At 42.0% G+C, this 24,801-nt stretch overlaps 3 protein-coding genes across 3 annotated transcripts; 2 read left to right on the plus strand and 1 right to left on the minus strand.

The window, feature by feature from the left end:
- Positions 1 to 6,324: 6,324 nt before the first annotated feature.
- nrl (neural retina leucine zipper) lies at positions 6,325 to 9,353 on the plus strand. Its single transcript, XM_034080463.1, has 4 exons — positions 6,325 to 6,939; positions 7,032 to 7,316; positions 8,364 to 8,579; positions 9,016 to 9,353. The coding sequence occupies exons 1-4, from the start codon at positions 6,325 to 6,327 to the stop codon at positions 9,178 to 9,180; spliced, it is 1,281 nt and encodes a 426-aa protein (XP_033936354.1). The 3' UTR covers positions 9,181 to 9,353.
- Positions 9,354 to 11,464: 2,111 nt separating this feature from the next.
- On the plus strand, positions 11,465 to 17,910 carry LOC117445788 (GTP-binding protein REM 2-like). The gene is made up of 5 exons (XM_034081659.2): positions 11,465 to 11,988; positions 12,931 to 13,240; positions 13,367 to 13,440; positions 15,065 to 15,242; positions 16,634 to 17,910. The coding sequence occupies exons 1-5, from the start codon at positions 11,935 to 11,937 to the stop codon at positions 16,918 to 16,920; spliced, it is 903 nt and encodes a 300-aa protein (XP_033937550.1). The 5' UTR covers positions 11,465 to 11,934; the 3' UTR covers positions 16,921 to 17,910.
- Positions 17,911 to 19,312: 1,402 nt separating this feature from the next.
- Positions 19,313 to 24,770, minus strand: LOC117444934 (multifunctional protein ADE2-like). Its single transcript, XM_034080319.2, has 9 exons — positions 24,653 to 24,770; positions 24,354 to 24,551; positions 23,493 to 23,671; positions 23,213 to 23,392; positions 20,527 to 20,640; positions 20,359 to 20,442; positions 19,958 to 20,138; positions 19,718 to 19,876; positions 19,313 to 19,635 (listed from the first exon to the last, which is right to left on the minus strand). The coding sequence occupies exons 1-9, from the start codon at positions 24,666 to 24,668 to the stop codon at positions 19,469 to 19,471; spliced, it is 1,278 nt and encodes a 425-aa protein (XP_033936210.1). The 5' UTR covers positions 24,669 to 24,770; the 3' UTR covers positions 19,313 to 19,468.
- Between the last annotated feature and the right edge of the window lie 31 nt (positions 24,771 to 24,801).

A 24,801-nucleotide genomic window follows, 5' to 3' on the forward strand; every position in this document is an offset into this window, starting at 1 on the left:
CAGAAAACACTTCTGGGCCACCGTAGAAAACAGAATCGAAGTTTTCATAATAAAACCAATGATCAAATGATTTAACAGTGATATCTGCAGTACTCATCCACTAAAAAACATCAGTTTATCCTTGTTAATTACACGACATTAATTGGTTTAAATTGTGTACAATGCTTTTGTGCAGGGACGTGCACAGACATTTGGCGGGGCTATTGCTCTAAACTGGAAAAAGGGCCTCCCCCCGAAAAAAAAGACCTTTTCAAAATTGTAACTTGTTTTTAATGTAAAAGAAACCAAATGATTATTACATCAACTAAATTGAACAGTAAATCACATCTCAGAACAAAATAAGCTAAGGCGACTACTTGCATTCGGTGACTTGATTTTAAAAATGAAAACCAGGGAATTTTTTTGTTTTGCATATCTCATTAAAATATCTAATGTTAGTAACTATTAAAGACAAAATGGGGACAATTCTGTTATAATGTAGTTTGACCAGACCAATAAAATAGGGCCTCTAACTAATTGCCTTAAATAAACTCACTAATTAATAGGGATGTAACGATACCAAAAACTCACGGTACGATAATATTGCGATAACAAGTCCATGGTACGGTATTTATCGCGAAATTTAATAATAAAGAAAAAAAAGAAAAAAAATGTTTTTAATTCAAAAATGTTTTACTTGGAAAAAAATTCTTTATTAAATAATAAATCTGATTTGTACAGCATTTTAGTAGGATAGCAGTATTTTAAAGTGTCGAAAACAAAGTGACAGTAAAACTCACAAATACCTCATTCACACCAATGCAACTCCGGTTCAAGCTCCGTGCTAGAGCTTTTCAGGTTCAGAACCGGTTCTTCGGTTTAGCTCCGGCTCTTTTCACACCGCCCAGAGTCAGACTGGTGCTGCGTCATCGTTTGCGTCATTATGTAACCGTTTGCGTGCCTGCTTCATAAAACCGCGCGGAAACCCCTCACAGCTCACACCGACGACAACAACAATGGCCGATTGTGCTCCAGCTTCCTCTGTACCTCTTCGGAAGACCAGATTCCCAGTAGGTAGCTGGTCTCTTCAGTGGACCACCGCTGCTTGTTAAGTTTCTCCATCGTTGTGTACAAACTGGATAAAACGCCGGCTTTTTGTGGTTGTTCAGGAGTTGATCCCGCCCCTGCCCCCGCCTCGACGTAAGCGTGACGTATGCGGTGCTTTTGCTCTAGCCGGACAATTTTTTGGTGCTTGAAACGAACCAGATTCCGGAGCTAAGAGGCTGCTCCGCTGCGGTGTGAACAAGAAAACCCGGTACTTTTCAAGCTCTGAACCGGCCCTGAAACACCGTTGGTGTGAATGAGGTATTATACCTCATTCAGCATCATCAGACAGGTTTTTAGGAATATGAGCATGTCCACATTTCCAGGTAGAAGCTGGGATGTTTGGGCATTTACAATATCCCCTGCTGTGGAAAAAACTCTCTCGCTTGGTACTGATGTTGCTGGGACAGCAGTGGTCACGTTAACCGAATATTTTTTTTAACAATGACGGAAAAATCTGAAAGCAGTCTGTCATTTTGACAGATTAGAACAAACTCGGAACAGCGCCAAAGTTTCCCCGCAGCGAGGCTCTGGTGTTATGCCGTGTTATGCATGCCCTTCAAAAGGAAATTATATAGTTTCCAAACGGTACTTTGCCGTACAGATCATTGAAATGTCTGGGAGTTTTTGCTTTACGAGTTTTAGGCTTATTGACAGGGCGAGATATAAATATACTGTTGGTACTTGTCAATGTCTCTAGGTATATAAATGTAGCCCTGTAAATACAATGTCCTTTTGTGTTCTGTTGTTTTATGTTCATGTTGTAACCTACTTGCTGCCATGTTGGACAGGTCTCTCTTGGAAAAGAGATCGATGATCTCAATGGGGCCATCTGGTTAAATAAAAGTTGTTTTTTTTAAAAGTGTTTTAAAAACAACAATTAAAACATTTTTCTTTTTAAATCGCAGTAGATTTTGTCAGTCTCACGACGTTTATTTATCGCGACACCACGATATTCGGTATATTGTTACATCCCTACTAATTAATGAACCAGTTCAATATGCATTATTCTTATTCTTATCATTCTTTATGAGTGCAGTAACGGTAAGGTATCTAATTACTTATCTATTGAGTATTCCATAACTTAATAACAAAGATGGTCAAACTAAGGTGGTAGAGACATGGCAGAAATCCTACAATGAAGCGGGACAGTGAACTGTTCACCCGTGAGAGGGCGATCAAGAAAAGAGAGCGAGCGGCCCCGTTGAGGGAGTTTACAGATTAAAAGACACAGAAAGACAGAAGCACAATAACAAATAGGCTATATTTAGGTGTTTTTTTGTAAATAACCGACGGTATCAAGAGGAAGTAAAGTCCCCTGGTTTGTCCCTTGTACCCTAACTGCCATGACACAACTCAAAATCAAGTTTACAAAATCTGAGACGCTACAATACTTGTGGGTTTATCATGTTGATTCGGCCACAACAGAAAAAAGAAAAACAAACTATCGCTCTCTCCAGAGGGGCAGGTCAGCCAAAAAGGCCAAACGGGCCGTTGCCCGGGCAACATTAGCCCGTATCTGTGCACGTCCCTGCTTTTGTGTTTTTCCCATAGGTTTTTCCCTTTCGATTCTGAGAGACACATTTCTTTTTTCAGAGGTTTTGATAAACCATCGACCTACCCATAATCCTTGATGTTTTAGCGATATGAAATCTGAAAACATTTTTAAAAAATCAAATAATACTTTATTCCGAGTGTTCTTGCTTTTTTCTTTGGAAGTCATCACATAACGGCATTGTAATACACGGTTCGGCTGCATTAAATATTACATATCTGCCGTAGTTCTTTATTTATAGAGACTTGATTAGAGGACCTTTGGACAAACTGGATGAAATACTGCCGAAATTGAATACGTGACGTGGATCATAAATATATCAGCCATTAAACAACATCTTCCATTTCTTTTCACACAATACGTCTCCTTGCAGTATCAACATTCATTTGGCTGACTTTTATATTTGATCCAATTGGTAGATAGGCTGTATTTACACTATAACGGTGCACAGTTGATAGACAGGGACTTGTAGTTTTTAAAGATATTACTGATTTTCTTTGAATTAAAGAATGTAAATACTGAGTTGAAAGGATAGGCAGGGGTTTTGGGTGATGGGAGACACATCTATGGAATCAGAATTTCAATAGCTGATATTATTATGTTTTATTAACTAGACTACTGGCTTTTTAACCCGCACCCCCTAGTGGTTAAAGCATGTTATTGAATGTTGTTGTTGAATGTTATATTTGATGAAAACATTTAAATATTAAGAGTAGCCTACATACAAAATAGGGGGAAAGTAGAAGGTCAATGATAGAAATATAGAATAGAAAATATCAAGAAGATACTGTAGTGATCTCTACAATAAAACAGTTTAGTGCAGGACGCACAGGAGTATGTGCAAAACAGACAAACTAATAAGGCTTTATTTAAACATTATAGAATACTTTAAGTTAAGGTCTTCTTTTGAATAAGAAAAAAATGTTGGGCGTATCAACAGATGAATATTAAGTCTGAAAAAGTACTTAATGTCTAATATATTGCATAGTTTATTTTGGCACTTGAAATACTTGGCTCTATGAAACCTGATGTACTTATATGATTCTGTTTTCTTCAAGGTTGTGTCCTCCTGGTCGAATGTACTTATTGTAAGTCGCTTTGGATAAAAGCGTCAGCTAAATGCAATGTAATGTAATGTAACAATCACCTTCCCTGAATTTGACTCAGGTGTAACTAAAGTCTGATTTAAGGGTTGTATATATTTCACATCATTAATCAGAATCTGCAAAGTAACTAAAATAAATGTAGTGGAGTAAAAATACCAGGTTAACCTCTGAATTGTAGTGGAGTAGAACAAAGTAGTATGCTGCTGCTGTAAAAACATTTCCCAACCTGGGATCAATAAAGTAAATCTTATCTTATCTTATCTTAAGATGATCTATGGCTACTACCATATTTGCAAGTGCATGTTTCAGGCTTATCAATTAACAACAGGAGGGGTCACAGACATAAGACCAGCTGTTAAATAAAGCTCTTCTGACCTTAGCTGTCTTGTGGGTATATTAATGCTGCCCATTATGGACACAAGCAATTTCCACCCATTTATTAATTATATGTTTTAAATTTGATAACACCAATGTGTTTCGTATCCCCTAAACCTCCAGGGGTATAAACAGTTTAATACTGGCAACTTCTAATTGTGGGAAATACGAAAATGTCTTTTAAAACTACAATTCCCAGTAGAGACGTGCCATAGAACATGTTGCGAAACACACAATAGCCAGCATGTGTAGTTCTGGGGGGGGGGGGAGGGCTGGGCTGGACTCGTCCAAGTCCAGTTTTGGATAGTCTGGCGTGGTTCCATTCCATTTCAAAGAGCTGTTTGACGCTCGGCGTAACCTTGTCACACTGTCACTCCAACATCCAATCACAGAGCTTGATGACTAATCACAGGGTTTGTAAAGCAAGGCGGATGTTGTAGTCCCAAACGATAGCTCGGGATTGTGGGTAGTGTAGTGTCTTCGGAAATTCTGTAGGGTCTAAACTCCGAAAAAACTATTTGTTTCTCCGAATCGAAGGTTAAAAAACACAAAAGCATTGTACACAATTTAAATCAATCAATATTGTATAATTAGGATAAACTGATGTTTTTTAGAGGATGAGTAATGCAGATATCACTGTGTAATCATTTGATGGGGAATACTTCCGGTTTTATTATGAAAACTTCGAGACCGGAAAAACAGTTTTCACCCCGTGAGGGTTGACGCTAACTTTACATGGAAGCTGCCGCATATACACGTTCTCCTTGCGAGACCTCAAATCATCTTTGTAAAGGCCCGGACACACCAATCTGACAACAAAGAACTGACACAGACGGACACTGACTGTTGTGTTGCCTCGCGTCTCTGCGTCTTGGCCATGTGTCGCACTGGAACACACCGCAAAGACTACAGCCGACGGCCAAGAAGCACATCCGAACTGCGCATGCGTGAGTGGCAATAACTCTCCTTACCAGCAGGTGGCGGTAGTGTGTATTCATTATTCAAAAGAGGCAACAACCGGAAGACAGACTGCGTGATAACCGAGACAAGAAGAACAGACTGCGTGATATAAACAAACAACAAATAGCTTGTGCGTTCCATTTTCACTCTACAACGAGAAGCTCATGGGGCTTTCCCGAACCTGTGTCGAGAGCTGGAGTTAAATGAAATCTCAGATTTGCCTTCTTAATAGTTTTTTTGGGTCCCTCACTTCCGTTTTGCTTCTCATGCACTGATTCGCTAAGCTGAACAGCCAATCAGAGTGATTTATTTGGCCGACTGCCTTTGGCCGACTGCGGCCGAAAAGGCGTCGGCCCGGCTGAAAAGACCCGACGGTGCGGGACACACCAATCTGAGTAGGGCGTGTCTACGCTCATCGTCGGCCTAACGCCCACCGACACCGATAATCGGCCTGGTGTGTCCGTGCCTTTATCTATCAAACGATAGATCCTACACATCCATGGACGTAGATTATAAAAGTACAATATACACTTCTCGCTAGAAATCTAATCAAAAAGCATTTTAATGGCCAAACTATTGCATAATTTAGGATTTTCCAGAGAGGGTTATTTGTGAATAAAAGAATCTCCGGAGCGTTTGCAATCAACGGGAGCATGTTGTTTCTTACACGACCACTAAAGGTGCTACACTTTAAAACGTGACTCTGGGTCGTAATAAGCTGCTGAACAATCGACCTATAATGGTGATTATTTTTTAGGAGGACAGGCTGAAGTAATAAGAATGCATTTCTGTCACACTGATTTTTTTTAACCGTCCATCGAAACTCAGTCTAAGTTATGCTAAATCGGCATAGTACTCTTTTAATTCAAAGAAATTAAGCCATCAGTTACAGCTTACATCATTAAAAAAGGGTGCCAAATTAGAAAGTGGTTCCAAACATTTTACATAAAAATTGTCTTTAGGTAGATGTATACCTAAAAAACGTATACAATGGTTATTTCTCTTCTCGTCCTTGTATCCCAAACCCTTTCTTTTTATTCCATCTTTCCATCAGGACAAGAGAAACAGAGACAAGGACCCGGGGACGTACAGTTTCTCACAGAGGAAACTCACCCACCAGTCTACTTCCTGAAATCACCACTCCTTCTGTCTATGAGCTGCACTGAGGCAGAGGAGTGGACTTCCCAACAATCCTGACACACGGAAAACCCCTGTGAATCCCCCAGAGGCCCCCCGAGCAGCAGCATGTCCTCTCCTCTCCCCATGCCCTCTCTCCCCCCCAGTCCTCTGGCCATGGAGTACCTAAATGACTTTGACCTCCTCAAGTTTGAGGTGAAATCTGACACTCCTCCGCACCCTACTCCATGTGTGTTTCCCAAGTCTGGCCTCCCCCAAGACCCCTCCAGCTCGCCGTACACCAGCAACCCTATGCAGGATTCCAGTTTGAGCTCCAGCCCTTACAACTCGCTGCCACCCTCGCCATCGCTCAGTGACGCCCATCCACCACCTTCGGGCTCTTCCTCCCTCTCATCGTCATCCTCCTCCATCTCCTTCCCCCTCTCCCTCTCTAACAGCTTCACCTCAGGCATCAGCTCCGGCTCTCAGGGGAACGTGGAGGGCAGCCCGTCCCACGGGGGGCCTCAGGGTCCCACATCGGCCTCGCTGGAGGACCTGATCTGGCTGGCAGCGCTGCAGCAACAGTTTGGAGGTGATGTGACGGGGCCCTCGAATTTGATGGGGGCCTTGGGGGGAGTGCCAGAGCGAGGGGAGAGAGAGAGGGGGCCGGTCAATGGCTTCCTGGGCTGTGAGGACGCTGTAGAGGCTTTGCTGAACTCAGCTGCTGCAGCTGTCAGCTCGCAGGTAACAATTTATAATTTGTTTATGTTAAATGTTCTCCAATGGATGAAGGAGTTGACTTACATCTTCTTCCATATTGTCCCCCCTCTCTTCAGTTTCCAAGTCTTTCTCAGAGTTCCAGCAGCAACCTCGGGGACTCCAGCAGCGACAGTGGAGCAGACATCTCCTGCCCCAAAGGGACAGACATGTGCCATCGCCCGCTCGTCTTCCTCTCATCAGCCCCTAACTCACTCCCCAACGACGCCCCTAACTCAGCTCCATACCCACAACCCCTCAGCCCCCAGGCCCATCTTCATCACCACCAGCATCACCATCATCAGCACCACTCGCACCACTCTATGCATGGCAGCCATCACCATCATCACCACTCAATGAGTCAGGTACACACGGATCAATCCGCAATAGCTTGATAATGACGATTGTGCTCGACAGGATGATTTCATGGATTAACGAGGGAGATGTTTTGGAGGTGAAAGAATTGAACAGTGACACTTGTGGCATTAGAGGGCTGGGCGGAGGGAGAGGGATCGTTCAGTGAAGGATTAGGATTAGGAAATTAGAACATTGTTATTAATGTCTGTGTCTATCTGGAGCCTCACTTTGAGGATCACTCTCTGCATGGCAACAATAAGTGAAGCAAGAATTTCGTTTTTGACAGTGCACGGTTTTGATTTACAGTGAAACATACACTTACATTTAAACACAATTCTTCAACATTTATAGTATTTGTCAGCAATCATAACTTTTTTCTATAATTACATTTAGTATTGTAATAATTCAATATCTGGTCATACACCAGCTTTTAGCTTTCCAAAGTATGGGTTGTGGTTGTTCACGAATATATTAATAAACACAATATCTGCTTGCAACTAGGTTGTTTTAAGTGTATTGCATGTTTCATGGGGGAGTTCCTCCAAAGCAAATTTAAATAAGTAATCTCTAAAATGAACACTAGCCAGTTGTTAATAAACCTATAAATGAATAATTAACTCTTTAAGGGGCTAAATGTGATTGGAGGACAAATCAATTGCTGCTAGCCTCTTCAATGCTTCAATTACTTGGTAAATCAACTCTGTAATCTGCTTTCCAGTGGATGAAGATGTCTGGGTGTATCTCTATGTGGAGCACGGTGTTAGCTTATGATAATATCTGCTATTATTGCTGTGTGTAATCCTCATAACTGTCAACCACACTTAGTCAGATTAAATGACAGATTATGGACATGTGGTGCTGAAATGTGCCCCCTGACAGACAAACACACACCCAGTATAACACGTCACATGTCCACCAGTCATCTCACAATCAGTTATGGTTAAACTATTCCACACTCATTTAACTCATCAATCATTTTCATAATTTGTCTTGTTTCCAATTAACATCAGAGTACAGCATATTCTGAATGTGTGTTTTCACCATCTGCTCGGCAGTGTGGGGCCAATGATCGCTTCTCTGATGAGCAGCTGGTGAGCCTGTCAGTGCGGGAGCTGAACCGACACCTGCGAGGAGTGAGTAAGGATGAAGTGGTGCGCTTGAAACAGAAACGTCGCACTCTGAAGAACCGGGGCTATGCCCAGTCCTGCCGATACAAGCGCCTACAGCACCGCCACGCTCTGGAGTCGGAGAAACATGTGCTCACACAACAGGTACATGCCTGTTCATGGCTGACCAGCTTTATTTTATCCAAGCTATATCTGACCACAAACTTAAATCCTAATCTGATCTCATCTTTAATCTGGAAGTTTAGACAATTCTAAATTCCCTTCATGGCTGAACAATAGTGATCGTGGCCCTCTCTGAAGCCCCCGACAGTGGCCATCGGACATTTTTTACTCCACTTTTAGCTCCTGAGGGAAAAATAATACGTTCAAAATAGAAAATGTTCTTGTAGTGTTCCAGAAAAACACATTAATTGGGTGACATTGTTATTTCTCTAAAATTGCATTTGGTCCGCCTGGCACCCCAATTTCAAATGTTCTAGAACCGCCACTGCTCCTGACTCTTTCTTGCATTCATTTTAAAGGAACATCTTTGCACTTTGGCTTAGCAACAGCACAAATGCCTTTTTTTTTTCCTCCTCAGTTGGATCAGCTACAGTGTGAGCTGAATCGAGTGCTGAGGGAGAGAGATGCCTACAAGGCTCGCTACGAGAAGCTCCTCAGCACGAACCACAGCATCGCAGCTGAAGCCCCACCGACCCGCAGCAGCAACCCACCTTCCCCACCCCCTGACTACTTCCTGAGCTAAGCCCACAGGGAGAGGAAGGAATAAACAGAGGAATGAGAAACCAGCCAACATGGAGCAATCAATGATGAGTAATCAGACTTGGGGAAGAAAACAATGATGTGTATGTAAGTGTGTGTGTGTAAGTGTGTGTTTGTGTGTGAGAGAGAAAGTGAAAGAGAGACACTGGCAGGCAGTTTTGGAGCGATACAACTGTGAAATCCACTATTGAGGGATTAAAGGGGAATAAGACTGCTAACTCATAGTGTTAGACTCAGCTAGGCTGCTTCATGGACAACGCTTTTACTTCACTGTGAATGATAGTTGCACAAAAACTGGCTGAGAGTACAACAGTGGACAAACACGACTGTGAGAAGTGCATTGAAAAAGCTTTTGTCTTGAATTAAAACGTATCAATAGTCCCTGATACTGCTGAGAATATTTAATATCTATGCAATATTATAGCTGCAATGTACTTTCAAAATGAGTGGTTGTGGTTCAAACTGTAGTTGTGTTTTTTTACAATAAGCTGCTAAAGCTGCAGAGGTCTGAGTAGTGCAGTGGTGCTGGATGTGGAGTGGTATGGGCTTGGATAAAGTATCCACGGCATGCAGTTGTGTTTGCCAGCAAATTTTTCACAGTTGCCTACCAAAGTGTATAAGCTCACCAAGACTTGTTTTTATTTTAAAGATGAATAATCATAGATTAAAGAATGTACAAGGATACCTGTCATGGGAATCCTCCACTGATTGTGCTTAATGAATAGTAGGGATATTGCTCTTGTGTTTTAGCAAATAAATCTACTTTTGCTGCTTGGAAATGGCTACATTGAGCCATTAACAGTGACAAGAAAGACTTGCTGTTTGCTCTCAAACATGTGTTTTTACATACAAAGAGCTAGTAGTGTGCTTAACTAAAGCAACTGCATATGATGAAAGCGAGAAAGAAGCCCTCCGCAGCAGGCGAAAAGAGTGTGGCATGATTTGTGTGGTTGTGTCCAGTCTTCCAGACTAGGGAAGTTATTTTCGAAAAGATTGAACACCTCTGTAACAGGAACAATCACACAATTACAGCAACATGCGGCACCACAGAGCTGGTCACTGTGGACTCGGGTACTGTGGTTTACAGATGCAAGAGAAAATCAACGGTGCAGGGAAATTAAAAAGAAAATGCAAAAAATGTTTTCATGGAGACACCTTCTTATCTGTCCCATAAAATCCAGGGTTCATGAATTAGAGCTATTTATTTTGTTTGGGTGTAGAGTAAATAAATTGTTCTTTTTATTTATTCACTTATTTATTCAGTATTTATTGTTTATTTATGTACTGATTCTACTTAATTTACTTTACAGGTTTTATTCAATTAGTGTGTATTTTTACTTTCCCACAGACTACTATTTTACCCAATTGTGATTAGAATTAAGATTACTACAAAAAAGATGGCCGTTATCATGGTCTCCTGCTCCTGTTGTAGTGTGGTTTCATATGCATAAGAAATAAACAAAGTACTTTACCATCCCTGTCATGCTGTGGCGTGCTTTTGTGCGGCTTCCACACATGTTTTAACCTCATTCCTTTTCTATTCACCTATCTGAGCATCTCCCACTGTCAGTCTTCTGCAGGCCTTTTCTCTCCAGCTCGCCCTGCAGCTCGCCCTGCAGCTCGCCCTGCAGCCCCCATACCCGGCTCCATCCCTCTCTTTATCTATCCCTCTATAGTGAGGCAGTGACCCTGGGTGTGCACTGTTTGGGATGACCTCATCTTCAGCTCTACCTCCCTCTCTGTGTCTCTCGCTCTCTCTCTGGCCTGTATAATAGGAGCAGGATTAGGGCTATAATAGCGCCCTGGCTGCTCACTGCCGGAGTCTATTGTGGCTTTGTGTGGGAGGGACGCACCACAGCTCATGGCCACACTCACATTTTGACAGAAAACATGTCAAAATACACTTCTTGGGTCAGGGACTAGAAATTACTTTATTTAGTCAAATGGGAAATTAGCCAGTCTCTGAAAGAGGTCATGTGTCTTTAACAGTAGAGACATGATAGACCAGATATGCCTCTGTTTAACAAAGAAATACCCAAATGAAACATTTACACACACACACACACACACACACATACACACACACACACACACACGTCACACACGCGCCTATCCGCACACACACGCACGCACACAGAGCCAATTAGTTAGGAGAAGACTTGGGTAATGCTGCCCCCTAGTGGCCATTTCCCTTCATATCGCCTCCTTCTTCAAGAGGTCAATGTGAGATTCGTGACACTGAACATCTCTCCACAGGAGTGCTCCCTTCCTGCCTGCCTTCCTGCAGCACTGCCCCACTTTTACTACTGAGCCGCAGGTACCTGAAGCAAACACTCACACTCACTCCTCGGGGTTTCATCTCTCCTGTAGATACAATCGAAATCTGGAGGAGCATAAACGTGTCTCAGTGAGTCATAGTCAGTTTTGGAGAGAGCGGTGATGAATAAGGGTTGGTGTTTGCAGAGCTGGACCTGGGCCCTAACCTGAAGAGACAGCAGAGTGAGGTAGACAGAGATACAAACTGAAGGAGAGGGAGCGAGAGAGAGATAAGTAGAGCGAGAGCAGTAGAGAAGAAAGAGAAAGAGATCGTGCTTACTTTGTAGAGAGCCGCGTGACAGGTGAGAGATCATACCGTGCTGCCCGCGCTGGGGTTCATAAAGTGAGAGGGAGCGCGAGGAGTTGGCTGTCCTGCGAGTTTTGGAGTCCTTATTCCCGGTCGCTTGATTTCAGTTTGCAGATGCCGACAGATGTGCCCGAAGACAGGCTCAACCTCGAGGAGACGACGGCCAAGGTAAGGAGATGCCCAGGGCTGCCTACAAACAACACATCCAATATATTCAGTAAAGTGTTAGGATGTGATGGAGTCTGATATTCTGCTTTCTGTGCTGAATGTTTTTTATATCACATGGCTGAGCAGTAGGTCTTCTTATGCCTACAGTATAGTGTGTGTGTGTGTGTGTGTGTGTGTGTGTGTGTGTGTGTGTGTGTGTGTGTGTGTGTGTGTGTGTGTGTGTGTGTGTGTGTGTGTGTGTGTGTGTGCGTGCGTGCGTGCGTGCGTGCGTGCGTGCGTGCGTGCGTGCGTGTGTGTGTGTGTGTGTGTGTGCGCGCGCATCAGCATGGCAACCAAAGAACTACAAAGATACACAGAAAGTATGTCAAACTATTTTGGGGACAAATGTATGAAAGATGTTACTTTCAACTGCTCAATTTAGGTGAGCAGTTCCAGGGCTCTATGATAGTACACGCTCTCTCGCTGACATGGCTCAAGTATTCTGTGTAGGTTGAAAGGGACATATTAGACCACGGTCAGTTTACTCGTCAAGATAAATACTATTCAGCCTGTAGAACAAGTTGTAATATGTCTTCAGTGTCTGTGCAGGAGCGTTGTCATTAAACCCTGATGATGTCATCAGAGTTATTTTGGTTTAGGCACAGGAAGCTGTTTTATAGGCTCCACCAGGGATCTGGAGTTTGACAGATGAAGGCGTTTAAAAGGCAGGGAAAGTCTTTTGGAAAATACTATTGAGATTTACCCATACAAGCACCTCTGCTGCAAGTCCCCTGACTTTATAGAGTTGCTGAATACTAAATAGATGGAGTATCACATCATCATGCAAACTGGTGCTTTGGGAGCTGCCTGTCTCTTATACAAGAAACACCATATCTGAATACATACTAGCTATAAATGTTATGTGATATAAAGAGTGCCCCTTCATGTTCCTTTCTCCTCCAGTGTGACAGTATGACTCTGTCCAGCGCCCCGCATGTTCGCAGAGGCAGCACTCCTCTGCCTATAAAGCATCAGCTGAGAAGAGAAGAAGCCGTACACGATGACGCCGATTGGACATCAGGTGCAGCTGGACCGTCTGCTTCACCAATCAGCTTCAGCCTAGCCTTGGAGGACACTCCGACTGTATCTGTGGAGGGCAGACCTGATGGGCCTTTAAGGATCGCCCTGCTGGGGCAGAACGGCGTGGGGAAGTCCTCCCTGTCCGTGGCCCTCTCTGGAGACATGGACAGGACTGCGTCTGTGGACTGTGAAGGTGTGTGCTGTGTGTTTGACTAATGCAGTATAATGCAGTGGGTGCTTGAGGGCTTTCACAGTAAGCAAATAAATCACTGCACCCATCTCCCAAGTGAAAGCTAACTGCCTCTGTCCCTGTCCCTAGGGGAGGGTTACGTACGCACAGTCACTGTGGATGACGAGGAGAGCACCATTATTATCTATGACAACTGGAGACAGGTGAGGCAAACAACACTCCCTGTCCCTGCACTCCCTGCTCCCTCATTAGGACACTGAGATGTATCTGTATACAATGTGCTTGCTGCTTTTTGACATTTCACTGTGGTGTGTCAGTGTTTGTATATATACACACACTGAACATCCATTCTTGTAGAAGGGTAGAAGAACCAAATCCTTGGACAGTTTTAAGGAGCTTAAAATGAATCTTATTGATTTGTTTTCTTAACTCTATTTTCCTCCAGTCTAATTACATTTTCTTTATTGAAAGCCATCTCTGTATTATCAGGAGATAAGATAAGAAAATAGAACCAGGATTGCTAACCAAATAAGAAAACTGACAGCATCCATGAGTCTAGAGATGCAACCACAAGTCGACTAACAAAAAGAATACAACCCCTTTGATTTGGAGAAACTATGAGGGACATTCGGCATTATATATGACATTTTATAGACAAAGATTATTATCAATACATTTTGAAAGTAATCAGCATATTAATCAATAATAAAAACGGATCATTAGTTAAAGCCCTACATGCAAACATCGTGAAAATACGAAATGGTACTGCACATGAACAGATTTCTGTGTGTGCTGTATATTTCAGATGTTTTCCCACTATATCTGGAGCACGTTGCATTGTTTATTGTACTTGACGTCACTATAACAGCAATTGATGCCAAGCTCAGAGAAACGCTGTGGCAAAAATAGGACAATAAATCTGCTGCATCTGCTTGACAGAGGAAAAGTCATTATCAGGTATATTTGCACTTTTTCCTCTTTTCCCTCGAGCGCAGTTCCCAGGCATCTGGGTGTGGATTTAAGAGAGAGAGGGCGAGAGTGTGAGCTTCCCACAGAGCAGATGTGCTAAATTACTGCATTCATGTTATGATTTAGGTTGATGTGTGATACAAACTGATTGCTTACTCATGACACAATCTGTCTTTTTAATGTGGGGATTTCTATGTGTTACTCTCTGTATAATGAGCTATACTCCATGTGTTGCGGGAGACACTGTAACGGGTGCCTTATAAAGAGACTTCTTAGATAATTGTCATAATAAGTCTGTGTCCTTTCATTAGTGCCAAAGGGGCTTTTGGTCTGTGCTCAATTCTGGACTTAATAAAAAAATAAATGGAAAGTCAATGGACCATGGCAGTTCCAACAAAAGTCAAGCTGAGGTCCAATCAGATGTCTCTAGAATGAAGGATTCACGCATGGATTTTTATTTTTAGGGATTTTACTCTCTCTCTTGTTTGGAGAGGATGACTGTGTGTGTCAGTACGAATTTGAGTTGTTCTGCAGTTGCTGCTGCCTGAAGTAATTTCTCACTAAACCACAGGGGATTTTAGATAGAGCACTCAGCTGTCGGCAGCACTACCACTGTAATTCTGCAAATACAGTTTTTACAATAATACAATTCGTGTAATACAAGAGTGTTTTACTATTTGAAATAAAACATGATTCCTGCTGGCAGTCGTGTGTGATCATATTTGACTGCTTTACAATGTGTTTCAGTATTTGCTCCCTCAATTTGAGTGGTTTTCTCAAGTACAATGATCAAATATTGAGATACACTGAATAGCGACTACAGTATTGTGAGTTAATGTGTCTGCCTCTGTCCCTCAGGACCTGTCGGCTCTGCAGTGTGAGGTGTGTGTCCTGGTGTTTTCAGTGACTGACAGGCGTAGTTTCCACCGCACTGCTCAACTCCGACTTCTCCTGAGAGAGACTCAGCCCCAAACTCCCATCATCCTCGTGGGTAATAAAAGTGACCTCGTCCGCACACGTGAGGTCCCCTCTCAAGGTATGTGGAACCATTCATATTTTCTTATTAAAGTATTGCCCTTTTCCGCACCTGCATCGTGGTTTTTCTTCTGTAGTGGCTTTCATTCTCACAGTTGGTGTTGACATTTTCGGCTCTTTATATTTATCTGTAAACACTAGGGTGGAATATGTGAGAATGTAAATGTCAGCGTATCAGCTTTATCACAGTGTGGGAGTGTGGAGAGGGTTGCGATTTCAGTTCAAGCTGGAGAGCATTCACTGCATCTTCACATTCATGCTGTTTTACAGTGGACTGCTGTGCAGCTATGTCAAATTACCTCCCAAATTAAAGCCCCTGAAAACTTGGCTTCAACCCTTCAGTATTTACCTTCAATATTGAAAATGACTTACTAATTAAGCAACAATCAAAGTTAAACATCCGTTGCTGTTCTGGAAGCAGCTTTATCAGGCACCCATAGTACCTCAAAGGTAAAAGCCTTGGCACCTAAACGTTTTTAAAGAGATTCCCGAGGTCCATTTCAGCCACTATCATCCGATCACAGAGTTAATATTCTGTTTGTGTGCCACCGACAGCAGGCTGAAACTAAAGATGATTATCCTATCATTTAGGAGAGTCACACATTTCTATATTGAGTAAGGTTCAGGATGTTGTCGAAGAAAGATTTTAGTGATGGAGAAAACATCTCGGAACAGGCGGCAACTACAACTGTCCTGCCATTCTGATTCAAATGTTTAAATTCATATTCATATCACATTTTCCCAACTGAGCCCCCTGTCCACATTAAGTGAGGATCTAAGTGGACAGGGCGAAGATTTCAGAACAGAATTACAGAAATCTCATGTTAACGATGCTGATGTTTTGCAATTTAGGCAGATAATAGTGTGTTTTTTTGTGGGGACAAACTATTGCAAAAAGTTGATTAAGAAAATATATTTGCATGGCCTTTAACACTGTTTACAGAAAACTGTCTTCCCCCTTGTTTGCTGTCAAAGTCTCCGCTTTCAACAAGTCTATAAAAGATGTAGCAACATTTTAAATGATGTATAAGGCACTATATGTTTATATTTTTTGTTTTTTTCAAATGACATTTTGTTTGTTATGACTACAGAGCGCTATTAAATCATTTAGGTGAAAAACATCTGGTACTAGTTTAGTAGTAAGTATACTCGATGTTTTTTTTACCCCTTGTTGGCTTGTTTATTAAATTCGCTGTATGTTTAAATTGTTTTAGTGTTGGAGTTTGTTTTATGGTGGTGAAGAAGAGGTATCATTTTGTGTTTTGGTATAAATCACGCAAACAAAATATATTGAGTGAACATTGCTGCAGTTAGCTGTCACCTTAAATATACACCTTAGGTTTGTGAAAGCTTCATCCTCTTCTCCCGTCTCCTTCCCTTCTCTTACCTCAGAGGCCATGTCCAGCGCCGCCCTCTTCAACTGTCTGTATCTGGAGATCTCTGCCTCTCTGGACCACCGTACCCCGGAGCTCCTGGAGTGTGCGGTGAGGCTCGCCAGGGGCCAGTCCCCGTGGCCCCCCGGGACCACTGCGGAGGACATGATCGGCCAGCGTGAGAGCATAACCTCCCGTGCCAAACGTTTCCTGTCCAGCCTGGTGCCCCGGTACCCGCGAGAGAGAGACGTGGGAAAGTTCCTGAGACAGAAGTCCCGCTCGTGCCACGACCTGGGAGCGCTGTGATTGGGCGCCGTATGGAGCCAAATTGTTAGAGTAGTTACATACAGAGGTAGCTGAAAGTGTTACGTAAAACAGAGGATGTGTGAAAGTGCCCGAGGGATGGCAGGACAATGTTATGAGTGAAGATCATGTACATCCAGAGGAACAGAGGGAGAAAATAATAATGTTAGTGATGATGTTTAGCCATAGAAAGATAAACACATTTTGTACTCAAGACTAAGCAGCAGCATACAGAAGAAGATAACATACTGTGGTAGAACACATGTAAATAAACTATAGTAGTGATACTTACTGTAATGCCACCCTGATAGCTTTGAGAGCTAAATAAATTGATTTTCTGAGTCTTGAGAAAGTCGCTGCATGGGTTCCGTTATTACAAAGTTCACATTATTATTATGACAATGAAGCATTAATCTAATTTAACAACCGCTTAAACCCAGGTTAGAATCATGACCACACACATTCAGAACTCATTAGTGGGTGAGACTTTTCTGATAAGTCATGTTGTGTTCCTTGACACCGAGCTATTGTAGTCTCCATGGGGATGGTAAGCAGTAAAATAATCAAATGCCAGCGAGGAGAGAGAAAGGGAATTAAAGAGATTTAATGCGGACTTACAGAGCTCAGTGTGGCAATAAGAGAAGCAACAAAGGAGAGAAAACAGATTATTGTATAGTGATTGTTGCCATGTTACGGTTGTCAAGGAGACATTGAATCACTGAGACATACGTCCATTTCAGTTCTTTTTCCATACCTCTAATCCTTGTGCTGCATATAGATGTACGGATAGGAAGGCTGATTCCCATGCAGTACAATTTTATTTTTAAGCACAAAATTCAACTCCAAATTAAAATGCAGAGGATTTTTGTCAGATATCAGCTTGACTACACTCATCTGTATCTCACTCTACCCTCAGCACTTCCATCCTCCCACTTACACCCACATGTGAACAAAGACTTAGCACACCATAGGTCGTTAAACCCATCATTTGTAATCAAAAGGGAGAGCTGTGCTATAATAGAAGTAAAAAATAAAATGGTGGCATGATATTCTGACTCATTCCCTTGGCTGCAAACTGCTGGAACAGATTGAAAGGTTAAGATTTGGCATCGTCCACATGGGACACAGGCTCCCTCTTGTGGCCAAGTTGAAGTCCCACAACTGAGCAGATGACAGATACATGGATGTGGTTGAAATGAGAATTATAAAGGGGAAAATGTATAAACTGGAGTTGCAGCTCTCTATTCTAGTTTATACGACATTAGCAGAGCCACTCATACATAGGTTATGCACCTGTGTTACGGCCTGGCTCATAGGCTGCAACAAAGATGGGAGACCAGACAAGTTAATTGTAACAAAAATCATATTTATTTACTATAACCAAGACCAAAGGTCTTCAAAGAAACCTAAACGTGGAAGTCAGTTATCAGTAATGATTGCATGTATGGGTGTGAAAATGTATGGGTATGAAAAAAATAATTTCATGTATGGGTATGAAAATGTGCAGAAACAAAGACGCGGCCGTGTCCAACAGAAGAGTGAGAGGGCAGTATGGGTTGGTGTTGGCCTTTTATGTAGATGTGTGGCTCATCAGGTTGATCACCTGAAACACAAACAAGAGCCAGCCAGCAGAACACAAAGACAGAGACCTCTAGTGGAGTGGAGGGGGTCGTAACAACCTGTCTTGCAAGGTATCAATATGACTAACCATATTTTCAGATTAGATTGTATTATGTGGGTGTTGTCAGGGCTTTGACATAATTGAAAGGAGATCTGGTTGTCATCTGCATTTCTAAAACAATGCTGTTGATAGTAGAGCATGCAACAAAACTGTTAAACATGCAGATGAAATAAGACCATATGAATGACATTTAAGCTATACAAATGGGTGCAGTGCTTATGATATACACCTGCACCGCTTTTAGAGGTATAATTTTAAACCTTTAACAACTATTTGCTGATTTTGAACTTGATCCCGGCATCTCATGACAGCCAAAAAAACTCAAACTTCAAGTTACCATGCCATCAACTTAACATCTTATTCAAAAAGATGAAATCATAATTTCACAACTGGCAAGACAAACATACTTTGGCACAAATCACAATCAGGGTCAAAGCCAAGATTTTTATAAATACTGAAGTCCAAACTCCTCCACTCTGATCCACCCCCACAGGCTAATGGACTTGCCCAAAAAAAACTCCAAATATACAGGAATATGATTCCTGTGGAGGAATACTAAAAACATAAATGTTTGCTAAAAACACTTCAAATGAATATTGAAAAATGTTTAACTATTGTTTTTTCCAAATAATTTTCAAAAGTTACTGTGGACATATTTAGCTTTTTCTTGGCAGATTTGCGAGGGTCTGAACGGGATAAAATAACAACACAAGATTTTAATTAAGAAGCTTTCTTTAATGGAATGATTCATGTGTTTGAGAAATCATAGGGAGACTTCATCTACTGTAAGTGGCTTCTCATGGTAAACAAAGACACATCAGTGACAGAACGTGGAGCCTAAGAAGACAACACAAGGGCGAAAGGAGCCTTTCAGAGGCTGCAGGCCTGTAACTTCTTGTCAGCCAGCTTGAGAGACACCCAGGTGTTGAGCATGAAGGCCCTCAGCTTGCACCACACCAGATGATCGGTCAACCCGAAAATCTGCGCGGCAAACTGAGCAGCGGCCTCAGGGGAGAGGATGGTCGAGCAGCCGAGACCTGAAGGAGGAGGGGCCTGGTTATTATAATGAAAAAACTAACATGTGGACAAACAATTCAAGACAGGAAGTGCCATACTCACCACTTGGCATACGCAGGGATGACCAGACATCTTGTGCACCCCAGTCTGGAGTGAGAGGAGGGCAGTTGATGACTGGGTACGCAGTGTTTCCAGACATCACCGGGCCGAGGCCGTTACTCCTGCCGGCCACAGCCACAAACACGGTGGGTACGCCATCACCTGAGGACAAGCATACAGATATTATGACATGATAGGCAACTAAATACCTACTTTTTTAAAGATACATAAAATAATACACACCTTCATATTCAGCTTTGATGCGGAGTGTCTCATCCGGACCTTTGTGTGCCGAGGTGACTCTCAGGATGCAGGGGATCCCGAAGGAGCTACAGGCCTTCTTGATTTTTTCACAGTGAGCCAGGTCGGAGGTGGAGCCCATCAGAACCACCACCCTGCCTCCGGCCAGGGGCTCCAGCAGCAGCTAGAGACACAGCACAGCAACCATTAGCTCCATGCAAGGCCATGTTATTGAGTAAGATTTATACTACACTTCAACCAGCAAAAGGCCAAACAAAACTGAACTTATTGTTCCAGTCCAGCCCTGAATATAATCAACTTTGTTTAGATATGTTATACGAAGTTGATTAAAAGTAAACAAAAAGACTGTCATGATATCTCCGTAGATTGGATGTTAAGTGTACCTTGACCCTTTCGGAGACCCACTCAAAGTTTCTCTTCACCACCTGCATCGCCTCAGGGGTAACTTCTTTTAGGTCTCGGTACACCTAGTAATATGGGAAACGTTTAGCCTTTATATAAAGTCATGAAGGTGTCAAAATTAAATAGATATACCAAAGAGAAGGCCTGACCTGCTTATCCTTCTGCTGGCTCCGATCTCCAGCCGGCCACAGCCTCCATGAATCATTGTCGATCACATCAGCGAGGACAATCTCCTGAGTCTTCACATTCACGCCAAACTCGATCTATAAACGAAAATGATAAACCCTGATTGTGAAGCAGTTAAAAAGAGTTCAGTAGTCGGAGTTCACAACAGGAAATCCGAATAACCAGCAGAGGGCAGCGCTGCACTACATACAGGGTTCTTACACCTTTTCCAAAGTCAAATTCAAGCACTTTTCAAGGTGCATTTTCCAGCATCTTACAGCTGTTGTAAATTACATATTTATATACACATACTCAAATGATTATTTCCCTACCTCACATTAAATCAGATGTTCTTTATGCTATAAACAACCAAATGTGTGTTTCGTGATAGCATTCTACACGAGGATGAAAAATTAAAGAAAAGAAAACTAAGTTTAATATTTCAAAATTAGTGATCTGTACGTAGACTGGGCCTCCCATATAACCTGGCTGAGCCAATATACAACAATCAGCCAAATAACTTTTCAATACATTATTGATTAATTGTTGAGGTACTTTTAGGTTGGTAGTGAACGCAAGTCAGAGGTACATGGTGTGCTTCTACTGCACAACAGTTCAGAGGTACATGGTGTGCTTCTACTGCACAACAGTTCAGAGGTACATGGTGTACTTCTACTCCTCAACAGTTCAGAGGTACATGGTGTATTTCTACTCCACTACAGTTCAGAGGTACATGGTGTACTTCTACTGCACTACATGTATTTAACACCTTTAGTTACTTCACAGATGTGGATGAATGATGTGAAATCTAATCAAGTGTTGAATCAGCCTTTAGTTCCACCTGGAGTAAATCCACCAGCTACCCTGCAGTATACAAAGTCATTCAGACTAGCTGCACCTTCACCAGCTTTGAGAACACTTTCATGATCAATCATTATAAAACACATCATATATATTATTCTGAAATGGACCAATCTGCACAATGACTACTTTTAGTGTCGCTACTTTCACTATATTTAGATGAGAATACTTTTCTATTTTCACTTGAGGAACATTTTGAATGCAGGACTTTTACTGTAACAGAGTATTCCTAGACTCTGGTACTTCTACTTTTACTAAGTACAAAATCTGAGTACTTCTACTTTTACTCAAGAACAAGATCTGAGTACTTCTACTTTTACACAAGTACAAGATCTGAGTACTTCTACTTTTACTCAAGTACAAGATCTGAGTACTTCTACTTTTACTCAAGTACAAGACCTGAGTACTTCTACTTTTACTAAGTACAAGATCTGAGTACTTATAATTTCACTACAAGATCTGAGTACTTCTATTTTTACTCAAACAATATCTGAGTACTTGTACTTTTACTCAAGTACAACATCTGAGTACTTATCCACCTCTGGTAGTGTATTAGCCTGAATTGTAGCCACAAAATCACGCAGAGCTGCATAGAAATAGACTCACAATGGTAACGAGTGGAAAATAATAATTACAAATGTGTAGAATAATAATTTTAGGTAATTCTGACTACTCAAGGCACCCGACTTATACATCTCCAAAGGAAGACTGTGTTCATTCTACAATTACATGGGATTAAAGCAACATGTAGTTTTACTTGTATGATACTTCAATTTGATATAAAAGACAGTTTGTTTTCATCTGATTTCAAATAAACAAAGTCTTGGCTTTCAGAATATTAAACTTGTTTCGGCAAATTCAGATGATAAATACAACTTTGAAGCTTCGGCATGATTACAAGCAGAGAACGGACTAATGTAACGTCACAGCAAGCATAACAACAGCCGGTGTTTCTTGTGAGTGTTTCCCCGGTACACACACGCAAAAATACACAAACACACTCGCGAGCTTCCCCGAGACCAGTAATACAAACGAAAATGTGTCTTTGGGTCAATGTGACTGTTTTCGATAGAGCAAGTCACATTTGGTTTAGGCACGAAACATACTACCAGTAGAAATACATTGCTTTCAAATTCGCTCTGTGTCAAATCAATAGATTATATTATAACTAACACGAAATGCCGTGAGTGCTTCGTCCTCTGAACACCACACGATGGCGACTGTAACGCACATATTAACATAGGTACGCTCCTCTGAAATGATTGTCCCCTGCAATTATTATTATTATCCCTCATGGAGTTCGCTATTCAGCTCGCTAACGTTAGCTTAAACAAACGTAACATGCAACGTTAGCCTAATCTAAAATGCTCTACTACGGCGTACCTTTCATGTGGCTCGTCAGCGCAGACTCTCGCATCGTTATTTGTTGCAAACTTTGCAGGAGGCTACTCGTGGGCTTGACCCTCGTCTTAGCCATGGCTTGTATTTGTCTTCTGCTAGCCAATGCTCGTTGAAACTGCAACTTCCTGGCACACTGTCATCTATCTCTCATCAGAATGCCCAGGTCACACGCAACACAAACACTTGCAGGTTGCGCGCATAGCGCGGGACCTGCAAGTGGAGCTGTTTTATGTAGAAGCGAAGCAATTATTTTCTTTTAATCTAAAAAGCGAACTATTCAGTCAGACAGCAATTTTTTGTAAAAGTAAAGCATTTACATTTTCAAGCACTTTCCCAACCTTGAAAACATCACGTCAAATTTCAAGCATTTTCAAGGATTTCTAGCACCCGTACGAACCCTGTACATACCTTCATATCCACCAGCGTGCAGTTCTGAGTGGCCCAGGACCTCTCCAGAATCTCAAAGATGGCCACAGTGCTGCGATTCATGATGTCCACCTCGCACTGACCGATAGTGAGCCCAGCCAGAGAGAATTTTGACTCCAGCAGCTGCTCCTCTGACCACTGAGGGTCATTGGCGGCATCATCCTGTGGCAGAGAGCAACATATTAAAATGGATGAGTTTTGACATGTGGAAACAATTAGTCAAGCCACAGCACATAAAGGAGTACATTGAAGGCAGACTCACTTTGAAGAACATCTCCATCTTCAGGGGGGAGAAGCGGTAGCCTTCCTTTACTCCTGGGTTTCTCTTGAGGAAGGATCCAGTTGCCACTCTGCGACATACCCACTCAATAGGAATCATCTCACAGTGGGTGGCAATGAACGCTGTGTCTGAGTGCTTCCTTACAAAGGCAGTTTTAATGCCTGGAAGAAAGAGTAGATATTAAAATCAGCTACATACATTTACACAGCCAGACCTCCAGTGTCAAGAGCTGTGAAGAAAGCCAAGTCAAAATGTTACCACTTAGGGTTGATTTATAAAAGAAAAAGATGAAACGCCAGTACCTTAAAGAGTTTGAGTTTGTGTGATGTCGTCGCTAATTAAATATTAGATGTGGTTAGTCACGTTCTGGTGAATTATCCGAGTCACAAGACAACCTTTACCACACTCATGAGTGGCATGTCGGGAACACTTACCAAATTAGTGCTAAATTAAAGCAAAGTTGTGGGTCATTTTGGAGATCTGGGTTTCTTTTTTTTGTTATTGACCAAATGTCAAACAAGCCCCACACACATCAACGTTGTTAGTTGCGACACGAGATCAGTGTTTGTTGTTAGGGGGAGGGGATCATTTGTATTTCAGAAAACTCAAAACATTTGAATTTGATAAGGAAATATGTGAGGGAGGACTAACAAAATACAATATATTAATGAATCATAAAGCAAGTATGCCCTCACACTCACAAATCTAAAGAATATTTCTCAACGTGGGAAAATGGCCTCAGGCTGAATAACGTTATGACACTTGTAACTGCTGCAATCTTCACCAGGCAGCAGCAGAGTACTTTTGGAATGTATCTGTCAAATCCAATAAACGTGTCCTCACCAGAATCGTGCAACAGCTTGAACACGGAGCTCGTTGTTTTGTTGGCGATGGCAGCCTTTCCCTCCATCTGGTCTTTCCTTACGGCATTCCCCGCTGTGATCTGGTCTTTGGACTGAACCAGAACCACTCCGGACTCACCCTCAAGTTCAAAAATCTGCTTCGTCTTTCCCTCATGTAGCTTTTTACCGATCTTCAACTCTGTAAAACACACACACACAAAAGAAAAAAAAAATCCCAAATTAGATCACTGCGCATTTTAACACAATCTCCTAAATATCCATTGTAATGTAGCAGTGTACCTGATGCGGAGGCCATGGTGGTGTTCTTCAACAACCGACAGTCCTGAAAACACAAAATGAAAACTGACACTACACTTGTAAAAGTTTCAAGATGAAGAGGCAGCAAGAGGAGTGCGGGCAGAAGAAGAAGGGAAGTACGTGATCTGATA

This window comes from Pseudochaenichthys georgianus, chromosome 4 (genome assembly GCF_902827115.2).
Source record: "Pseudochaenichthys georgianus chromosome 4, fPseGeo1.2, whole genome shotgun sequence".
NCBI lineage: Eukaryota > Metazoa > Chordata > Actinopteri > Perciformes > Channichthyidae > Pseudochaenichthys > Pseudochaenichthys georgianus.

What these genes read in the sequence shown, in the direction of transcription:
- LOC117444934 (XM_034080319.2), bottom strand. An exon ending in CATCAAAGCTGAATATGAAG is followed by an intron (nt 19,877 to 19,957) that starts GTGTGTATTATT and finishes GCTTGTCCTCAG; the next exon opens with GTGATGGCGTACCCACCGTG. An exon ending in ATCCCTGCGTATGCCAAGTG is followed by an intron (nt 19,636 to 19,717) that starts GTGAGTATGGCA and finishes CTCCTCCTTCAG; the next exon opens with GTCTCGGCTGCTCGACCATC.
- nrl (XM_034080463.1), top strand. Translation starts at nt 6,325, where the DNA reads ATGTCCTCTCCTCTCCCCATGCCCTCTCTCCCCCCCAGTCCTCTGGCC. An exon ending in CTGCAGCTGTCAGCTCGCAG is followed by an intron (nt 6,940 to 7,031) that starts GTAACAATTTAT and finishes CCCTCTCTTCAG; the next exon opens with TTTCCAAGTCTTTCTCAGAG. An exon ending in AACATGTGCTCACACAACAG is followed by an intron (nt 8,580 to 9,015) that starts GTACATGCCTGT and finishes TTTCCTCCTCAG; the next exon opens with TTGGATCAGCTACAGTGTGA.
- LOC117445788 (XM_034081659.2), top strand. Translation starts at nt 11,935, where the DNA reads ATGCCGACAGATGTGCCCGAAGACAGGCTCAACCTCGAGGAGACGACG. An exon ending in TCTATGACAACTGGAGACAG is followed by an intron (nt 13,441 to 15,064) that starts GTGAGGCAAACA and finishes TCTGTCCCTCAG; the next exon opens with GACCTGTCGGCTCTGCAGTG. An exon ending in ACGTGAGGTCCCCTCTCAAG is followed by an intron (nt 15,243 to 16,633) that starts GTATGTGGAACC and finishes CTCTTACCTCAG; the next exon opens with AGGCCATGTCCAGCGCCGCC.